Below are 18431 nucleotides of genomic sequence, written 5' to 3'. Positions count from 1 at the left end.
AATAAAAAAAAAAAAAGAAAAAGGGTTTGGATAAAAAGCAGGGTTGAACTAAGAAGAATTGCACTAGTCAGCATGGCAGAACAAACAGAAAGAGCTTATCAAAAACAAGTGTTCCACCATCATGGAAGAAATGATAAAGGAGAAATTGACTTTGGAAGTATAAAGAGATATCATAAACAAATTGGAATGGGATTTGTTACACCAGCTGAAGCAATTAATGGAACATATATTGATAAGAAATGTCCATTTACATCAGATGTTTCTATTAGAGGAAGAACATTATCAGGAATTGTTAAATCATGCCATATGAAAAGAACAATTATTGTTAGAAGAGATTATTTCCATTATGTTTCAAAATATCAAAGATATGAAAAGAGACATAAGAATATTGCAGTTCATTGTTCACCAGCATTTAGACAATTAAAAGAAGGAGATCATGTAGTTATTGGACAATGTAGACCACTTTCCAAAACAGTTAGATTTAACGTATTGAAATTTACATCAAGAGGAACTGGTGATAAGAAACAATTTGCTATTTTCTAAGTGAAAAAAGGATATTGAAAAATTAAATTTTGAAAGGGGTTTTTTTAATATTTAAGAAAATTTATTAAGAAGATAATTTTAATATAAAAAAATAATAAGGGTTTTAAATTAAAAATTAAAAAAAACTTTGAAAAAAAAATATGCAATACGAAATTTATAAGCAACAACAAATTGAAGGAAATAATCCAAAATTCTGGGTTAATTTATGTCAAAGTCAAGATGACTTTAAAATTATTATTAACAGAGAAATTCTTCAACAAATGATTTCAGGATTTCAAGAAGAAGCAAATGAATTATGGAAGAAATATTTTTTTGAACAACAAATATATAAAATTAAAGAAATGGAAAATGTTTTTAGTAGAATTGTTACTGGAATTCCAAATGAAAATGTAGAAATTCAACAAGAATTAAATCAAATAAAATTTCTTAAAGAAAAAGTTATTCGTTCATATGAAGTAAGTCAAGCAGAGAATAAACAATATATTAAAGAAATTGAAAGAAGGAATGAAATAATTAATATGAAAGAAAATCAAATTCAAACAATTCAAAATGAAACAGAACGAATTGATATTGAATTACAATCTGTTTTAAGTCAAAAAGAAAATGAAAAGAAAGTTAAAGAAAAAAAAGCATTTAAACTTGTTGAAGAACATAATAAAATGGTTGTTAAATATGATGAACTTTTTCAGTCATATATAAAATATAAAAAAGCATATGAAGAAACTAAAGCTGAAAGAGAAAAATTAAGAAATGAAAATAACAAATAAATTTATTGTTGAATTGTTATATTATTAAAATTTTTATTAGTAAAAATCATTTTTTTATATATGAGATGATGATAAATTTTGTTGTTGAATTTGATTTTGTATTTCTTGAGGAATAGTAACAATATCTGGTGATATATTTAATATCATTGGCATAAATGGAAGTTTATTTGGTTTTGCTTTTGAATCAGTTAATCTAAGAAGAAGTCTTAAATTTATACAAAATTGAATAATATCATTTTTACTATATCTTGCAAATTCATCTTCATATTTTAAATTTTGTTCAATTCTTTTTAATATTTCTTCATTATTTTTAAGTAATGTTGAAATATCATAATTTTCTTGTTCACTTTTTTGTGGTTCTTTTTTACTTGAAAATGATGTATACATTGATTTTGCAAGAAATGTTGATTGTGGTTGACTTGTTCCTCTTTGAAGTTGTGAACGAACATAATCTTCTGATTTACTTGTTCTAAATGATTTTCTAAATGGTGATTCTTGTGGTGGTTTTGGAGAAGAATGATTTGATGAATAAGAAGATGAAAATCCTGAAGAACATTCATTTGGAGATGTTTCACTCATATTTATTCCTGTATAACTTTTTTGTTGATTCTTTTCATTTGTTTTACAGAAATCATCCCAACTTTGATTCTAAAATATTATTATTGATTATCATCCTATTAATTTGATTAAAAAAAAAAAAGATTATCAAACTGTTTGTGAACGAATCCATTTCATTCTTAATGAAATTTGTTGAATAGATTTATGAGGAAACCATGGAGCAATCATTAATACTGTTCTAAGTTCATCTTCAGATGGATCAATTCTATTGGTTATTGAATTTTTTTTTTTTAATTGGTTTAAAATAAAATGAAAATACAAACGTTGCCATTTGTTGTTCTAATAAAATAGTTTCATCAGCAGACCAAATTGGTGCATTTGTTTGTTGAATATCAGTTAATATATTTGTTAGTGATGGAAACATAGGAATGTTGTGACGATGTGAATCCATAAAAAAAGAAATGAAAAGAAGTTGTTTTGTTTTTCTTTTATTATTTTTCTTTTTTCTTATAAATTTTCTACCCTATACAATTTTACATAAAAACAAAGTTATTATCACTTTCAATTACTTTGAAATATCTGTTGCTTTATCTATAGTTAATTGTACTATTAATTAGTTCATTGTTCTTGATAAATAAAAATATTAACAAACATTCATCAAAGAATTTCATTAATAAAGAACTTTGTTCATTATATGATAAAATCATTTCTTCACCTAAAGATTGACAAATATTTTGTAGTTTTTCTAAAGCCTTTCGTTTTTTCTTTAGTTCTTTTACCATTTGTATTGTTTGATTAAGAGTTGCTTTCAATAACTCTTTTTTTATGCGTTTTCTTTCTTGTTTTTCTTTTTGTTTTTGTTCTAATTGATTTCTTGCAAGAAGTAATGAAGGTCTCACTGTAGCAGTTATTTGTGTTGTATTTTGAGAAGATGTATTTTGACTAAGTTGTGAAAAGAGTGGTTGTGATAGTTGAGAATTTTGTGAATTAAAAATATAGTTCATTCGTAAATGTTTTTTGTTTCTTTGAGTATGTTTAAGTTATACCTTCTTTTCCTAAACAAAAATAATATCCAGAATAAATCAATTAATCAATCATTTGTGATTGTAATTTATCAATTCTATCTGTAAAATTATGTATTTCTGTAAATTCTGAAATTTTACTATCTGGTGTTAGATTGTTAATTTTTTCTATTAATTCTTGTTTAATTTTAAGTGAATCTATTGAATTGATGTTCTGTAAGTCTAAAAACATTTTTTTAAGTTTTAATTTAAGTGGTTTATTATTAAATTTTTTGAGTAATTCTTCTATATCAACAACTTGTTGATTTTCTTCTATATCAACAACTTGTTGATTTTCTTCTATATTAACAACTTGTTGATTTTCTTGTTTAAGTTTTTTAATAAGATTTGAAAAGAATTCAATATTCTTTTTAATAGTCTCTAATTTATCACTTTTATAATTTAAAATTTCAGTTATTCCATTAGAATATTTTGCATATTCTTCAGGAAATTTAACACTAAGAATTTTTGTAATATCATTTAATCTTTTTTGTTGTTCTTTTAATTCTTGTAACATTTCTTTTTTTCTTTCTTTAACTTCTGTTATAGATGCAATGTTTGATCGAATTCTCTTTATATCATCAGAATTATTGTCATATGTTAGACATTTAATTTCTCGTATATGTCCTCTTTCTTTACAATCTAATGGTTCAATTATTTCTGCTTTTAATCCAACTCGTCCATCTAATTCAACTCGACAAGTTACTCGAAATTTAACTTCTCCTTCTTTTCTTTTCGGTAAATTAGGTATTACAAATACTCCTAGATTAGTACAGTTGTCTGTTTCAGATTTTGGATCACTTGTTTGAAGTAAATCAAATTTACATTTTGTTTGATAATCTTCAACTGTTTTATAACATGAAGATCCTTCTGCAGGAAGTGTTGTTCCTTTAGCTACTAAAGAATGAAATTTTGTTCCATAAATTGATGTTCCGTAATAATATGAACAAATGTCTTGAACTGGAAATGCTCCAGAAATTCGTTGATATGCATATAATGCAGCTCCAAATGAAACAACTTTCTGTGCACTAGCTTTTCTTTTAAATTTTGTATTGACACAATAACTTTCTACAAGTTTTTGAATAAATGGAATAAAAGTAGAACCTCCAACAAGAATAACATCCTTAAGATCGTATCGAGTACAATTACAATGACCTAAAATATTATTGATAACTTCTGTACACTTGTTTTTAATACTTTCATTGATTGTTTCAAAGTCTTCTTTTGTAATTGTAATTTTAATATCTTCTTCATCATAACCATAGTTATCGTCATCATCTTCTTCAAATTTTTTTAATATTATATCTGTTTCTTCTTTTGATGATAATTCAATTTTAGCATTTTCACATAATTCCATAATTTCATCTTCAGTTAAATTATTTAAGTATTCAGTATATTCTTTTTTCTTACACTCTTCTTGAAGAAAATATTTAATATTCATATCAATGTCTTTTCCACCAAGATAATTATTTCCCTCTGATCCAATAACTTTTAAATTTCCATTTTTCATTTCAACAATAGAAACATCAAGTGTACCTGCTCCAAAATCAAATATAAGGATTTTATCTCCATCGTTATAATTTTGTGTTCTACTACAATGATATGCTGCTGCAGTTGGTTCATTTAAAATATCAATAACATCTAATTTTGCTGATAATGCTGCTTTTTTTGTTTGATTTCGTTGTTCATCATTAAATTGTGCTGGAACAGTTAAAATACATTTAATATTTTTTGAATTAAATTTATTAATAATACTTTTTCTTACTCTACTATATAAAATAGATGCAACTTCTGTTGGTGAAATTGTTTTTTCATTATAATATTTGATTCTACAAAGTCCATTTTCTGGATCTTTAACAATATCATAATTAATCATTCTTTTTTCTTGTTTTACTAAAGAAGGTTGAAAAGGACGACCAATTAATCTTTTAGTGTTTGATATTTTTTGAGTTTTATCATCTGGAATAATGTTATCTTTTAGAATCACTCCATCATGAAAATAAATAATTGATTGCATTCTTTCTTCTTCGTTTAATCTCACTAATTCACATTCATTTTTTTTTGTATTATAATATGCACACTCAATTGTAGTTGTTCCAAGATCAATACCAACAATAACTAATGATGTCATATTAATATTTTATTTTAAGTTTTGTTTTTCAAAACTTAAAATACTTTAAAAACAAAAAAGATAATTAATTAATAATGACTATTAAAACATCTTCATTTGATTTTAAAAATCTTCTTCTTCATTTAGATGAAAAAGATAAATTAAGTCAAGGTGCAGAAGCAGTTATATATAAAGTAAATACACAAAATGGTGTCTTTCTTATTAAACATAGATTTGCTAAATCATATCGTGAACCAACTTTAGATAAATCAATGAATAAGAAACGAGTAAATAATGAAAACAAAACACTTCAAAGATTTAATGAATTAAATATTCCATGTCCTAAAGTATTATATTGTAATAATCTTGATATTATAATGGAATATATTGAAGGAAAAACATTAAAAAATTTTGTTAATGATATGTACAAAAATGAAAAATATAATAAAGAAGTTATTTGTGTAATGGGGAAATTAGGAAAACTTATTGGTACAATTCATAAAAAAGGATTTATTCATGGAGATTTAACTACTTCAAATTTTATGATTACACAAACAAGAGATATTATTATTATTGACTTTGGATTAACAATAATGTCAGAAACAATAGAAAATAGGGCTGTTGATTTATATGTATTAGAAAGAGCACTTTTATGTACACACTATAAAGCAGAAGATTTAGTTTGTTACTTATAATAATATATAATGATTATCTACTAAATAATATAGTTTAAATATATTTTAGAAGGATACTATGAAACAGGAGATAAAGCTAATGATGTTATTCAACATCTCAATGAAGTTAGATTAAGAGGAAGAAAGAAAGATATGTCAGGATAAAATAAGAATGAGATAATTTTGAAATTTTATGTTTTAATTTTCTTTATAAGAAAAAAAAAAAAAGAAAAGATGAACTTCAAATTAATAAAAGAAATGAAAAATAATCAAATAGCACAAAGTTCATTTGAATATCTTCTTATGCAAATAGTTATGAATAGACAAAAAGAAAGTGAAACTATTGATGATAGTAAAGAAAAAATAAAAAGAATTGGATATGATGTTGGAAATAGACTAACAGAAAGATTTACAGATTTTGAAAAACCAATTAATAAAATTGATGAAAGTATTAAATATTTATTAACAATACAATGGTGTAAACCATTTTTCGATAATCCAACACTTAAATATATTGAATCAAATGTTTGTAAATTAAATAATAAAAGAATAAATAAAAAAAATAATTAAATAGAAAACATATACAATAACAGTTTTACAATCAGACTTTGTTTCAACAATTAGTTCATTTCAAATAGAAAAATATAATCCAATTGAAATTAAAGAACTGTATTTATCTTATCTTATTGGTATTATTCATGGATCATTAAATTCAAGAGGTTTTAAAGTAGATATTCATTATCCTAATATAAAAAATAATTTTGATCATTCATTTGAATTAATAATAACATTATGTGAGTAATTAATATTTTAATTGATGAATTACAAATTAATTGAATTAATGTCTTGTAAAATATTTATTTGCCCAATAATTTCTATCTGTATCAATATTATCAGCAGTAATATCACCATTAGGTCTAATCCATTTATTATAACTTTTACTTGGACCTTGCATTAATCCATCTTCAACTTTAAATATTTGTTTTTGTTTAGGAAAACGAATATCTTCTTTAAATGGCATTGAATATAATGAGTCATAATCAACATTATTTTTATTACTACTTTTCATATATCTAATAAACATCTTTCTTTGCATCTCAAGATTTTTCCATTTTTCAGCTACTTGTTTGTATTGTGGTTGATTTCCTCTTTCTGCTATTTGTTTTCTAAATTGCATTTTAGCTTCCATTTCACTAATTCTCATATCTCTCCATAACCTCTTATTTGCATTCTTTAATGACCCTTTAACACTTTTATCAAGTAAATATTTATCTGTTAATCTTCTTAAATTTTGATTATGTTCTTCCATCATTTGTCTTTCTAACTCTTGTTGGTTCATTGCAAATGGTCTTAATGGCATCATTGAACCTGAATTCATTCGTGTGGCTGGTGTTCCTGCAATAGCAATACTTATGAAAAAGAGTAATTCAAAAATCATAATATTATATTTTATAGTTTCTTTTATATAGTTCTTTTTACTATTCTTTTTATTATTTTTTTTCATTATGTATTTTATCCTCTATATTTCATTATTTTTATTTAAAATATTTTCTTTGTTTTTATTTGTTGAAAATATAAAAAATTATTTCTTAAAAATGTTATTTATTTTTGCTATTGGAAAAAGAGAAAAATCTTGAAAGAATAAATAATAAATAAATTAATAATAAATAAAAAAAATAAAAAAAGAAGGACTGAACTAAAATCAAAAGAGAAAAACATGTCAATGGAAATAGAAGCACCAAATGCAAACACTCAAAAAATTCGTGATTGTTTTAACTTTTATGACAGAGACTATGATGGAAAGATTGACGTTAAACAATTAGGGACTTTAATCAGATCACTTGGTTTGTTAAGTAGTTTATTGGTTTATGTACACTTTTGTGTTTTGATGAAGGCTTATTCTTTTAGGTTGTGCCCCAACTGAAGATGAAGTTAATTCATATATTAAGGAATTTGCCATTGAAGGAGAAACTTTCCAAATTGAACAATTTGAATTAATTATGGAAAGAGAGCAAAGCAAACCAGATACAAGAGAAATAAAATTAAGAAAAGCTTTTGAGGTGTTTGATCAAGACAAAGATGGTAAAATTAAAGCTTCTGATCTTGCACATAACTTAACTACCGTTGGTGATAAAATGACAAAAGAAGAGGTTGAAAAGGTTTTCTCTATTTTAGGAATTACAATGGAATCTGACATTGATTTAGCAACATTCCTTAAACTTGTTGCTCTTTAAATGATTAAATTCAGTTTTTTTTTACTATATATTATAATATTTTATATTATACTTATAATTTTTGTTTTTAGTATTATCTGATTATTCATTATTTCTTCCTTTATCCTTAATGAAGTGTATTGGAAATTCAATTAAACTTGAGCAAATGGACAGATATGAATTATCTGCACTAAACCAACAACTTGTTGCTGTTTGTTAATTTTTATGAATAAAATGAGAAGGGTTTTATAAAAAGAAATAAAAAGAGAGATTTATGTAATAGGACATTGATTGGATTAACGCAAATATCAAAAGAGTTACTGCAGACCTAGAAGACTATAATGAAAAAACATCAATTTTAAATACGTTAAAATGTCCAAACACAATACCAACCGATGCATTTGTTCCACTCACACAAACTGTTTGTTTTAAATTACATTTTTATTAATACCAAGAATAAGTATTTAATAGTTAGTTAATGATAAAAGGAGATATTGAATTTAATGGAAGAGTTATTGTTCATGTTGGAGATCAGTATTATGTTAGTAAAGTTTGTTTTTTTATTTTTATAAGTAAATGCACAATAACTAATTTGTTTAAATAGAAAGTTGATAAAGCTATTGAATTTTATACAAAAAGAATTAATGAAAAACAAATGGAAAAGAATGCATATGAAATTTTACTTAGAGATAGACAAAGTGTTCTATCTAAAATGGAACAACTTGTAAAAAGAATGATTGAATTACAAAACTTATTAAAGAAGTAATCAAAACAATAAAAAATAAATTGAGTTATAAATTATCTTCAATTAACTTACGTTTTCTTAATTCATTGATTTGATAAAGCTCTTCTAAATTAATATTTTCATCACTACTTTCTGTAGAATCTTCTTCTATTCCTTCAAGATTTTTCATTATATCAAAATCTGGTGCTAATTCATGTTGTGTTTCTTGTTCATTAATCACAGCATTTGTGTGTTCATCAACCATCTCTGGATGATCTATATAATGTGCAATGACATCAGTAGTTGTTGAAAATCGTTCTAAGTCTTGAAGAATAATACCATCAGGAATCATTGGGAATACTTCTTTAATAGCTCCAATTTGTTCTTGAACAGTATTTTGTTTAAATAAAAATTGGTAAAGACGCACAACAAAACGACTTGATTTAGGTAGTTTCATGATATATTTTTCATAATTAATTTTTAATGGAAGAATGGGTTGTTTACAAAGAGGACAAACAGAATTATGTTGTAACCATGGTATCACACAAGAATAATGGAATTTATGACCACAAGAAAATGCAACACACTTTCTTTTCAAACAAGAATAACAAATAGAACACTCTCCTTCATTTAAATCACAAATTTTGAGAGTGATTACAAGATGGTTAAAATATTTCTGAACTGTTCTAATCTTAAAAATACCTGCAAATCCTACTCTAAGTATTTGAAAACCAATCCAAATTCCCATTAATCGTTGTCTCCATGTATATATAAGTAAAACAATATAATGAACAATTAAACATCCTATTGTAATAAAGTCAAAATGTATTTTTGTAAAAAAGTGTTCAATATATCGTTTACTCCATTGATTATCATAGCATCGTTTATATATAAATCCATAATTATAAATTACATAAATAACTTCATTTGGAATTATAATAAATTCTGGTATTGTTATTGGCAGTGTAATTAATGGTGCAAGGCTTATACACTTAAATATTAATATGCAGAACAAAATAATGTATATTGGCATAAACACTATAAATCCTATTGTTGAAAAGTTTGCAACAAAAGCTGCTGGTGAATAATAACATTGTTCTTCTAATTTCAGTTGGAATAAACAAATCATATGTCTTAGGAGTTGGATAGAGAAGTAGGCATAAATAAATACTGGTTGATTAATAGGTGATATGTACGTCCCAAGAATTGATATTGTTGATGTTTTAATCAATACACAGATAATAACTGCAAAAATAACAAACATCACATCTTCATCTCTTAACGACTTGTATTTAATGACAATTATACATGACAATAAGCATATTAACAATACCAATGGGGTGAATACATAAGGGATATAAAGTATACTTGTTATGTAATTGACAATTCCCATTGAAAAATTTTTAAAAATGAAAAATAACAAAACGAATAACAAATTTTTAATTTGTGTTAAACAAAGTTAGAAAGAATAATAATTTAATATGGAATTAAAGAGATATAGTACCATTTTGTTTATTGTTAAAGAATTATAATTTATTTTTTGGTTTTGTTAAAGTTTTTTAAGTTGATCTCGGTTCTTTCTTATATTCAATTGGAATACATACATCATTAACCAATTAAATTAGAAAGTTAATAAACTTGTTTAAACAGTATTGACTATTTGTAGTAAAAGTGAAGCAAATAGAATTGGTTTAATTCTTATTCTATATGAGGAGAACTATCTAGAGTATATTAAATGATTTGAATTGTTTTCTTAAGAACCTCAGGTAAGGCAAATTATTAAAAGTATCATTTGAGATGGTTTTATTTTCAACTCACAATAACTCAAAAATGACATTCTGAAGAGCATAGTTAGTTAAATTTATAACTCAAAAATAATAAGCAATAAATTTAAGAAAGTATTGGTTCAGAAAACTGTTATAAGAAAGAAGTTGTCTTGAGTTATTTTTTATAATGTGTTGTTTTATTGTAGAGTTTTTGTGTTTATTAATGAAGAATCAAATAAGTTTTTCAGTACTCTTAAAAAAATTATCAGAGATAACATAAAATGACTTAAAGAAGATAATATTAAACTTAGATCTGAATAATAACCCTCAGTATTTTATTAATGTTTATATACCAATTTTCATTTATGTTTATTAAATTTTATTTTTATAGATGTCATATCTTAATTTCATTGTTTGTTCGTATTATTGTATTTTTATCTTTAGTTAAAGTTTCTTACCTATTTATATATATATATATATATATCTGATTGTTATACTATTTACTTATTTATTCTCATCTCTTGAATTAATAATTTATAGTCTACTATCTACTAACGATTATACTCTATTCATTTAATTTTCAGTGAGGATATGTATTATTGTTCAAATTTTATTTTTATTTTTTATTTTCATATTACTTCTTATCTAGTAATTCAATTTACATAATTCTTCTTCGTTTATTCATGTCACCTATTTTTGTTTATTTATTAAACATTTATGAAAATAACATATTATATACTCTTTTCATATATTGATTATAATATACTAAATTAATTAAAAGTGAGTAGAGATTATTCTCGTCTATGACTTTAATTAAAATTTCTGGGAAAATGAATAAAAATGAATAAACGAGCCAGAATAAATAATATAGTTAATAAAGAAGTTAGAGAAAAGTAAAGAAATAAAGTACAATAAACCAAGTATAAATATTATATTAAACTAAGAGTATTCACAAAAACGACCACACTTCTCAATAAACTTGAATCAAGAATATAACAAGAATAAGAAAAAAAGAATAGAATTTATATATGATTCTTTTAACCTTTTTAAACAAACATTTATAAAAATAAAATAAATTAAATATAATGTTTTTATTAATAAATGATTAAAGGTAATCTAGAAAAGACCAGAAATAAAGATAGTAATAGTAACAAGATATTTATTTCAAAAAAAATATTATATAACACTAACTTATAACACATTCCAGTCTATATATACAACATAGACGAATCAAATCACATCATTTTAATAGTTTATAACTTATTAAAGAAACAATGGATATACAAAACAGGTAAATAAGCTATACAAAAAGAGAAAAAAATAAAATGAATTAAAGAAGACTAAGTAAATTACCATAAAGTGAATGAAATAAACACATCATCAAGCTAACAAATTCTATTATGAAATATAATGTATGAAATTAATCACAAAGAAAATTTTATACTTTAATTTGTTAAAATTATTTTTATGTTAAATATATTTTCAAAGTGAAAAACACTATTCTAACAACCAACAAACTATTTGTTGGTTGTTAGATCTTTTATTATCTTTAATTATATTATATATTAATAAGAAATAATATCCTTGGTTATTTTATTCTTTTCTTAAATCTAAAGTCTATCTTTATGTTCATATTGTACTTCATGTTTATTACATTTCTTTCAATTCATTTATTATCTTTAATTCTATTCAATAGATTTGTTGTAATACTTAATGTACTTGATTCTTCATAGTATTTAATATATAGTTTATAAATTAATTACTAATTTACCAAAATATAAACAGAATATATACAAATATCAGTAAACTTCAAATACATTGTCTAAGATTTTTATTGCATTGAACTAATTAAAAATAAATTAAATAAAGCTAATTCATTCAATTAATAAAAAAGTACTAATAGTATATACCATCTATTTATTTTTAACAGTTATTAAAAGTATATTGGTTAGATCTAACTTATTATTTTACATGATTATAAAAGCATAATAACTAATAGTGAAATAACAGAATAATAATAACAAATTTGTTATTTAAACAAAATTTATCAGTGCTTTCTCATGGATTACAGAAACAATGATAATACTATTAACTATGTTGTATTATTTTTATTTATTTCCTTTTATATTATAAATACTCAAATTTATTTTTATTTGTTTCTTATTATGTTTATAACTCTTTTTTATTATACTCTATTTATCGTTTCTCTTTGTTTAGTTTTGTACTGAGTTAATAAGAAGATAGTTTTCTAACTTTTTGTGTTCATTTGGTAACTCTTTGTAAGGTAATGCATTATTAATTAATTTCATTTAATGAATTATTTGTTGATTCTTTATATTATCTTTGTTATTTTTTATAATAATTACCAACACATAGCTTAGTTTTTATTCTAAGAAAAATTCAATTTATAAGAAAAGTATGTTAGTGGTGTTTAAGTGTTTGAAAATTCATCTATTCAATGAAAAACTCAAATTATAAAAAAGAAAAAACTGAAAAATAAAAAAAATTGTGATAAAGAATGGAACCTACTCGTGTTATTGCCATTGATTATCTCAATGAATATGACCTTGGGAAATTTATGGAGAAATACAGTCATTCTAGTCAAGATAAACAACCCCTCTCCCAGCATCCTTACACTAACACGTTGTCTACATTTCTTGGAAATTCCCCTTTTTCTACACAAGCTGAACCAAGAAGAGATGGTGGAAATGAACCAGAGAAAATAATAGCTGATCCATTTAAAGTAAAAGGTCCTGGCCTTATCCAAATGCATTGTAATAATTGTCAGTTTCGTCATTCATCACAACATAATGCTAAAATCTCTGAAGAGCCAATACAAAAAATGAAAGAAGAACGTTTTGGGATTGTCCAAGCATTAAGTGATTGTTATCGTATCCGAAAAGACAAAGTCCAATTAAGTCAACAAGACACAACAGATTTTGACCAAGATACTATCATATCATCTCAAGAGCTCAAAGAAAGAGAAGAAGTACAGCCAGTAAAAGGAGTCAATACCGTTCCAAGAAAAACAACTCAATTAGTGTTACAAAAAAAACCTAGTATTATTGTCTCAATCCCTTCAAGAAAAACTATTGAATCTTCACTTATTCACACCAAAACAGATTGCATACCAATGTCAAGAGAAAATTCAAGTAAAAGTTTCCTAACAAAACAGCAACAATCTTCTTCTTTAGTTTCATGTAAAACAAACAGTTATCCAATTGTTCAACCAGTTTTGAAACACCAACACACAATGGTTGTTCCAACCAAAAGACTTAGTTTTGGTGACATTGACGATGAAGTTCTCACTGAGGTACCTCAAAAAGATAATTTTGCTATTTCTCCAACTCCAATAGTTGAAAACCTTCCTGATCTTTCAGACATTGAATTTGAAGAAAAGCAAATCCATGAAACAAAACCTCGAAAAAATAAGTACCAACAAAGACAAAGAATAAGTGAAATTAAAAAACAAGGGAACACTTACCCTACTACGTATCAATTTATTAAACCAAGAATAAGTGAAACAATTCAATTGTCAGAAACGTCATTGTACCATGTAAGATCCTCTTCAACCCAATCTAACTGTTACTCATTACCAACAAAAGTGCATTTAAATTTGAATTGTGACATGAAAGAAGATCCAGATGTTTATATCCCACCTTCTATTTAGTCACACCATAATATACTTTTTGTTTTTCTTATTAATTCCTTTTCTTATTATTACGTTTTTGTTAACCCTTTAAAGAGTTTGAAACAAAGGCACTATATTGCAGAAATATACCTACTAAATGTCATTTTCTAAAGAAAAACTCATTAATCAGACTTCAGTCAATTAAATTTTCTTTTTTTCAAACAAAAAAACGAAATTTTAAAGACTCTAGACTTGTTACTTTTTCAATTCAAAACTTTCTAAACATATGCCACAAATTTATTCTTTAACTGTCCTTCAAATAATCCTCTTTCTATGGAACCTACCCCAAACTTAAAATGTTGAACTGAGTTATTTTATCAAATTGTTAAAAATGGATATATTTTCTTATTAGTATGCTCAATTAGTTAGTACATAGTCTTAGTATAGAGTATCAAATAACTAATTATATAAAATATTCAGAGTTAGATGTATTGAATTAAAATAAAAAAATAGAAAAGGAATAAAAATGTTGATTTTTTTCCAAAGATTAATATGAAGACTAAGAGTAATTCATTTTTAGTGATCTTGGTTAAATTAATACCATAAAAATTCATACCATTTTAGAAAGGGGGAAGTGAGGTATATTACATCAACAACCAACTAAAGGACTAAACATATTAAAAGTTATTGATTATTTAATTCGATATTCTAATATTAAAAACAAAGATAAAATTATCTATTGTTATGTACTTTAACAAACATTAGTTTGTAAAGATGAGATAAAATTTTATGATAAATTGATAGTGAAGTTATGTGAGTTCTATTAAATAATGTTAATTAATAAGATTATTTTTATTTTCATTAACAGAATATATTTGGTAAAGAACTTATACATCTTTTCTTGTGAATTAAATATTGATAATTGCATCTATTATGTTATTGAAAACTCATTTCATTGAAATTATTGAAGTTGTTTTATGTTTTAAAGAAGACTATTATCATGGTATATTTTAAATATTCATTATGATTAGTTCAATGGTGGAATATTGTTATTACATCAAAAAAAATAAAATGAAAATAAATTGATTAAATGAAAACAGAATAAATGAAAATAAAGTCAAATAAAGAAATAATGAAAGATAAAAGAAAAGATGAATAAAATAATAACTCAACAAGTTCAATTTCTGAAATTTAACAATATTTATGAAATGGTTATGAAAATCTAATTTTAATGAAAATAATACAACAATTATCATTGACACTGTAATATTAAAGTTTATGAAATGTTGTATTAATTAAATAAAGAAGGAATAAAATGATAAGTAAAAATGACAGAATAAATAATAATTTGAAAATCAATCAAAAATATTTTAACTATTTATTTCAAAATACAATAATTAAATTATTACCTCATCTCACTTTTCTTTAATCATAATAGTCATCAATTTTTCAATAAAACTGATTTAATAGAAAATATATCAAATACATTGTATCATTAATGAACAGTAATAATACAAATAATATAACAAAATAACAAGAAACTGTAATGTGTTTATCAACAAATGAAGATATTATTAATAATTTGAATTTTAAATAAATACAAGTAATTCAGATATAAATACATAAAATCTAACCAAATCATCATTCTGTTTTTATAAACAAAGAGAATAATGAAACAACAATCATTTACTACAAATACTAACTATTTAAATTGTAATACAACACTTTACAATAAAAGTGTGTTTAATAACAAACTTAAGATAGAACAATATAATGAAGAGAGGTATAAATTTAAATAAAATTAACAACTAGAAAAGACTATGAACAAAGCACAAACAAATAAGAATATGAAATAACATGTTATTATTAGATAATAACTTATAATAGAAATAATAAGATTAATTTATATAGATAATTAGAATATAATAATACAGTTCAACTGTATAGAATGAATAGTTTTATAACTAGTTCATAACTTGAATATTTGAATAAACACTAACAATAAATATAATACAACTATAACATACAAAATAATTAAATTTGTAAAAAAAAAACAAGAAATATAATAAAATGATGTAGTGTTTTAATAATAAATATCACTGAATTGACATTGATATAACATAAATATAAGATTTTCTGTATGGACATATAAAAATGAATTAAAAATTGTTTTAAATGAATATGAAATAGAGAAACAAGTTTTATTGAATGTGTTAAAATATAGAATAATATATGTGATAAATGTAATAAGATTAATTGAACCAAAATCAAAATATTCATTACCTCGGAATAAATATTCATTTGAATAATGAAATCAAATATTTACAAATAAAAAATGAAAACTAACTAATATTAAAACAAACTATATTCATTGTACAATTAATTATGTTAATAAACTAGAAATTATAACTAGAGACATTATAATATTAATAATCAATAAATTATATATATGAAACATAATATTGAAATTATAACATAATAATAAAAGAAGAACACTACATTACAATTACATTTAAAGATATTATTTAATAATTATTAAATAAATTAAATATAAATAAAATCTAATATTAAAATAAATCATTCAAAGATAAGTAATGAATAAGTTGAAATAAACATTAATTCAAACAATATAAATTGTAATTAAATATAAAATGATATCAAATAAACAAAAGTATCATTAATTAACAACTCTAATTAATTATATGATTTGTTTTATAATAATATATTATCATTATCTGAATAATAATGAGTTATTGTTATTAATTATTAAGTTAACTATGATATTTATAATATCAACTAGATCATGCTATTCTCATTTAAAACACATTTAAAATAAACAATAAAGTTTATTTCAAGAAGAGATGATAAATTAATTTGTTTATTCTGTTATTATTTCACTAGAAATATTAGAAAATGAAGAAATGTTAATCATGAGTTTATTTGATAATGATAATTGTTTCATCATTGAATTATGAATATTGAATAATATTTGTTAAAATATATAAGTTTTATTCATTAATTTAAAATCATATAGATTAATTATTTAGTTTTAATTTATCATATGATATTTGATTTTATCAAAAGATAATAATAATAATGAGTATTATTGATGAAGAAATATATTACATTTTAACGATATGTAAAGAATAGTAATACTAAAAACAAAATAACTTAATTAAAATAACAATAACAAACATATTAAAAGAAATATAAAAAAAGAAAAATGAATAATTCAAAGAATGAAAGTTAAATAAACACAAAAATGAAATAAGAATTAGTATAAAAACTAAACAAAGTTTTATTTTATCTATGATAGATAATCAAGTTATAAAAAAAACAAAAGATTTAATAAGCGTATTGAAAATAACATAATTTAAATATAAAGAAATGATATAAAGATTATTAATAATTGAAACAAAGATAAAACTTATTTACACCATTCAATTTACATCATTTTCTATTAGAAAAAGAAGACATACAAGAAACAAAACAAATTCTTTTCAAGACATCTTAAAAATAGAGAGAACAAACAACTAAAAAAATGATTTATAGTAAGTTATTTTTATACCTTTTTATATGAATGGTTATTTTTTGAGAAACTAATTCTCCTGAACTCCAAACCTCTTACAACTGAATCACCACTATTATTAAAAGGTTTAATAGAATGAACTAGAGTTGTTTACTTCTAAGTATAGCAAAAACTAAATCTCTATAATACCATAATTGATTAGATTTTATTTCTTGATTTCTCTCTCTTTTGTTTGTTTTTTGTTTATTAGAAGAACAAGTTTATTTGAATATCACCCACTGTTTATTTGATATAAACAAGTGTCATTCAAACCAAACAATAATATAAATATTTGTATTTAGTTTTTAGTGTAAATTATAATTTTGTTATATATTACACACTTATTGATTTAATGACACTAATTGTACTAAGAAATTGAGAGAGAAATTTCCGGATAAAAAGTTGATGATGTGGCAAAACCCTCTATTCTGGAAGGAGTAAATGAAAAACCATCTACAATTTGTTATTCAAAAGAAGACAGATGGCAGGAAGACCAGCATTATTTAAGGCAATTCTCATTGGAGATAGTGGTGTTGGGAAAACATCACTTATCAATAGATACGTCAATAACCAATTTTCTGATGTATATAAAGCAACAATTGGTAGTGATTTTCTGATTAAACCAGTTACTGTCAATGGAGCACAGTACACTCTTCAAATTTGGGATACTGCTGGACACGAAAGATATAGTTGTGTTGTCACTACATTCTATCGAGGGAGTGATTGTTGTGTATTATGTTTTGATGTTACGAATCGAGAATCATTCAATCATTTAGAAAAGTGGAAGATGAGTTCATTGATGGAGCAAATACACTA

The 18431-nt window shown here is 23.3% G+C and overlaps 13 protein-coding genes across 13 annotated transcripts in view, besides 41 other annotated features; 8 read left to right on the top strand and 5 right to left on the bottom strand.

Annotated features, from left to right (window-relative positions):
• Positions 1–22: part of a microsatellite that runs on past the window's edge.
• A 50-nt stretch (positions 23–72) lies between these two features.
• On the top strand, positions 73–543 carry EDI_306120 (40S ribosomal protein S11, putative; the record flags this gene model as incomplete). Its single annotated transcript, XM_001739320.1, has 1 exon — positions 73–543. The coding sequence occupies one exon, from the start codon at positions 73–75 to the stop codon at positions 541–543; it is 471 nt and encodes a 156-aa protein (XP_001739372.1).
• A 39-nt stretch (positions 544–582) lies between these two features.
• Positions 583–685: a sequence feature (AT_rich).
• Positions 684–1310, top strand: EDI_306110 (uncharacterized protein; the record flags this gene model as incomplete). The annotated part of the gene is made up of 1 exon (XM_001739319.1): positions 684–1310. The coding sequence occupies one exon, from the start codon at positions 684–686 to the stop codon at positions 1308–1310; it is 627 nt and encodes a 208-aa protein (XP_001739371.1).
• Positions 1282–1372: a sequence feature (AT_rich).
• On the bottom strand, positions 1365–2319 carry EDI_306100 (uncharacterized protein; the record flags this gene model as incomplete). The annotated part of the gene is made up of 3 exons (XM_001739318.1): positions 1365–1958; positions 2022–2133; positions 2192–2319. The coding sequence occupies 3 exons, from the start codon at positions 2317–2319 to the stop codon at positions 1365–1367; spliced, it is 834 nt and encodes a 277-aa protein (XP_001739370.1).
• Positions 2320–2433: 114 nt separating this feature from the next.
• Positions 2434–2872, bottom strand: EDI_306090 (uncharacterized protein; the record flags this gene model as incomplete). The annotated part of the gene is made up of 2 exons (XM_001739317.1): positions 2434–2459; positions 2521–2872. 2 exons carry the CDS (start codon positions 2870–2872, stop codon positions 2434–2436), a joined length of 378 nt encoding a protein of 125 aa, XP_001739369.1.
• Positions 2698–2730: a microsatellite.
• An 82-nt stretch (positions 2873–2954) lies between the features above and the next one.
• EDI_306080 (chaperone protein DNAK, putative) lies at positions 2955–5060 on the bottom strand (the record flags this gene model as incomplete). The annotated part of the gene is made up of 1 exon (XM_001739316.1): positions 2955–5060. The coding sequence occupies one exon, from the start codon at positions 5058–5060 to the stop codon at positions 2955–2957; it is 2106 nt and encodes a 701-aa protein (XP_001739368.1).
• Positions 4640–4683: a sequence feature (AT_rich).
• Positions 5059–5136: a sequence feature (AT_rich).
• EDI_306070 (TP53-regulating kinase, putative) lies at positions 5135–5878 on the top strand (the record flags this gene model as incomplete). Its single annotated transcript, XM_001739315.1, has 2 exons — positions 5135–5719; positions 5768–5878. 2 exons carry the CDS (start codon positions 5135–5137, stop codon positions 5876–5878), a joined length of 696 nt encoding a protein of 231 aa, XP_001739367.1.
• Positions 5729–5782: a sequence feature (AT_rich).
• A 12-nt stretch (positions 5879–5890) lies between the features above and the next one.
• Positions 5891–5941: a sequence feature (AT_rich).
• Positions 5942–5971: 30 nt separating this feature from the next.
• On the top strand, positions 5972–6515 carry EDI_306060 (uncharacterized protein; the record flags this gene model as incomplete). Its single annotated transcript, XM_001739314.1, has 2 exons — positions 5972–6238; positions 6288–6515. The coding sequence occupies 2 exons, from the start codon at positions 5972–5974 to the stop codon at positions 6513–6515; spliced, it is 495 nt and encodes a 164-aa protein (XP_001739366.1).
• Positions 6244–6286: a sequence feature (AT_rich).
• A 36-nt stretch (positions 6516–6551) lies between the features above and the next one.
• Positions 6552–7151, bottom strand: EDI_306050 (uncharacterized protein; the record flags this gene model as incomplete). Its single annotated transcript, XM_001739313.1, has 1 exon — positions 6552–7151. One exon carries the CDS (start codon positions 7149–7151, stop codon positions 6552–6554), a length of 600 nt encoding a protein of 199 aa, XP_001739365.1.
• Positions 7152–7155: 4 nt separating this feature from the next.
• Positions 7156–7278: a microsatellite.
• Positions 7279–7282: 4 nt separating this feature from the next.
• Positions 7283–7323: a sequence feature (AT_rich).
• An 8-nt stretch (positions 7324–7331) lies between these two features.
• Positions 7332–7429: a microsatellite.
• A 1-nt stretch (position 7430) lies between these two features.
• On the top strand, positions 7431–7947 carry EDI_306040 (calmodulin, putative; the record flags this gene model as incomplete). The annotated part of the gene is made up of 2 exons (XM_001739312.1): positions 7431–7557; positions 7622–7947. 2 exons carry the CDS (start codon positions 7431–7433, stop codon positions 7945–7947), a joined length of 453 nt encoding a protein of 150 aa, XP_001739364.1.
• A 14-nt stretch (positions 7948–7961) lies between these two features.
• Positions 7962–8010: a sequence feature (AT_rich).
• A 46-nt stretch (positions 8011–8056) lies between these two features.
• On the top strand, positions 8057–8692 carry EDI_306030 (prefoldin subunit, putative; the record flags this gene model as incomplete). The annotated part of the gene is made up of 4 exons (XM_001739311.1): positions 8057–8137; positions 8210–8347; positions 8402–8476; positions 8531–8692. 4 exons carry the CDS (start codon positions 8057–8059, stop codon positions 8690–8692), a joined length of 456 nt encoding a protein of 151 aa, XP_001739363.1.
• Positions 8693–8717: 25 nt separating this feature from the next.
• Positions 8718–10043, bottom strand: EDI_306020 (uncharacterized protein; the record flags this gene model as incomplete). The annotated part of the gene is made up of 1 exon (XM_001739310.1): positions 8718–10043. One exon carries the CDS (start codon positions 10041–10043, stop codon positions 8718–8720), a length of 1326 nt encoding a protein of 441 aa, XP_001739362.1.
• A 706-nt stretch (positions 10044–10749) lies between these two features.
• Positions 10750–10862: a microsatellite.
• A 13-nt stretch (positions 10863–10875) lies between these two features.
• Positions 10876–10900: a microsatellite.
• Positions 10901–11021: 121 nt separating this feature from the next.
• Positions 11022–11046: a sequence feature (AT_rich).
• Positions 11047–11107: 61 nt separating this feature from the next.
• Positions 11108–11196: a sequence feature (AT_rich).
• A 276-nt stretch (positions 11197–11472) lies between these two features.
• Positions 11473–11519: a sequence feature (AT_rich).
• Positions 11520–11571: 52 nt separating this feature from the next.
• Positions 11572–11600: a sequence feature (AT_rich).
• A 109-nt stretch (positions 11601–11709) lies between these two features.
• Positions 11710–11789: a microsatellite.
• A 59-nt stretch (positions 11790–11848) lies between these two features.
• Positions 11849–11899: a sequence feature (AT_rich).
• A 55-nt stretch (positions 11900–11954) lies between these two features.
• Positions 11955–11998: a sequence feature (AT_rich).
• Positions 11999–12149: 151 nt separating this feature from the next.
• Positions 12150–12186: a sequence feature (AT_rich).
• Positions 12187–12261: 75 nt separating this feature from the next.
• Positions 12262–12284: a sequence feature (AT_rich).
• A 225-nt stretch (positions 12285–12509) lies between these two features.
• Positions 12510–12614: a microsatellite.
• A 93-nt stretch (positions 12615–12707) lies between these two features.
• Positions 12708–12781: a sequence feature (AT_rich).
• A 153-nt stretch (positions 12782–12934) lies between these two features.
• On the top strand, positions 12935–14086 carry EDI_306000 (uncharacterized protein; the record flags this gene model as incomplete). The annotated part of the gene is made up of 1 exon (XM_001739309.1): positions 12935–14086. One exon carries the CDS (start codon positions 12935–12937, stop codon positions 14084–14086), a length of 1152 nt encoding a protein of 383 aa, XP_001739361.1.
• A 782-nt stretch (positions 14087–14868) lies between these two features.
• Positions 14869–14906: a sequence feature (AT_rich).
• Positions 14907–15106: 200 nt separating this feature from the next.
• Positions 15107–15211: a microsatellite.
• A 171-nt stretch (positions 15212–15382) lies between these two features.
• Positions 15383–15455: a sequence feature (AT_rich).
• A 160-nt stretch (positions 15456–15615) lies between these two features.
• Positions 15616–15647: a sequence feature (AT_rich).
• A 184-nt stretch (positions 15648–15831) lies between these two features.
• Positions 15832–15852: a sequence feature (AT_rich).
• Positions 15853–15907: 55 nt separating this feature from the next.
• Positions 15908–15978: a sequence feature (AT_rich).
• Positions 15979–16074: 96 nt separating this feature from the next.
• Positions 16075–16119: a sequence feature (AT_rich).
• Positions 16120–16464: 345 nt separating this feature from the next.
• Positions 16465–16534: a sequence feature (AT_rich).
• Positions 16535–16581: 47 nt separating this feature from the next.
• Positions 16582–16721: a microsatellite.
• Positions 16722–16738: 17 nt separating this feature from the next.
• Positions 16739–16840: a sequence feature (AT_rich).
• A 188-nt stretch (positions 16841–17028) lies between these two features.
• Positions 17029–17105: a sequence feature (AT_rich).
• A 26-nt stretch (positions 17106–17131) lies between these two features.
• Positions 17132–17279: a microsatellite.
• Positions 17189–17338: a microsatellite.
• A 69-nt stretch (positions 17339–17407) lies between these two features.
• Positions 17408–17458: a sequence feature (AT_rich).
• A 435-nt stretch (positions 17459–17893) lies between these two features.
• Positions 17894–17951: a sequence feature (AT_rich).
• Positions 17952–18096: 145 nt separating this feature from the next.
• The window catches only part of EDI_305880 (GTP-binding protein ypt7, putative), a gene marked incomplete at both ends in the record, with an annotated part of 459 nt that continues 124 nt past the window's right edge, over positions 18097–18431 (top strand). Inside the window, one exon of the mRNA XM_001733422.1 lies at positions 18097–18431. This exon is cut by the window's right edge and continues 124 nt beyond it. Coding sequence (XP_001733474.1) covers positions 18097–18431 — 335 coding nt within the window.

The sequence above is a fragment of the Entamoeba dispar genome, genomic scaffold, assembly GCF_000209125.1.
Source record: "Entamoeba dispar SAW760 scf_1105229462111 genomic scaffold, whole genome shotgun sequence".
NCBI classification, from domain to species: domain Eukaryota; phylum Evosea; order Mastigamoebida; family Endamoebidae; genus Entamoeba; species Entamoeba dispar.
Note: the sequence above shows the minus strand (reverse complement) of the source record. Positions and strands in the feature narration are given on the sequence as shown.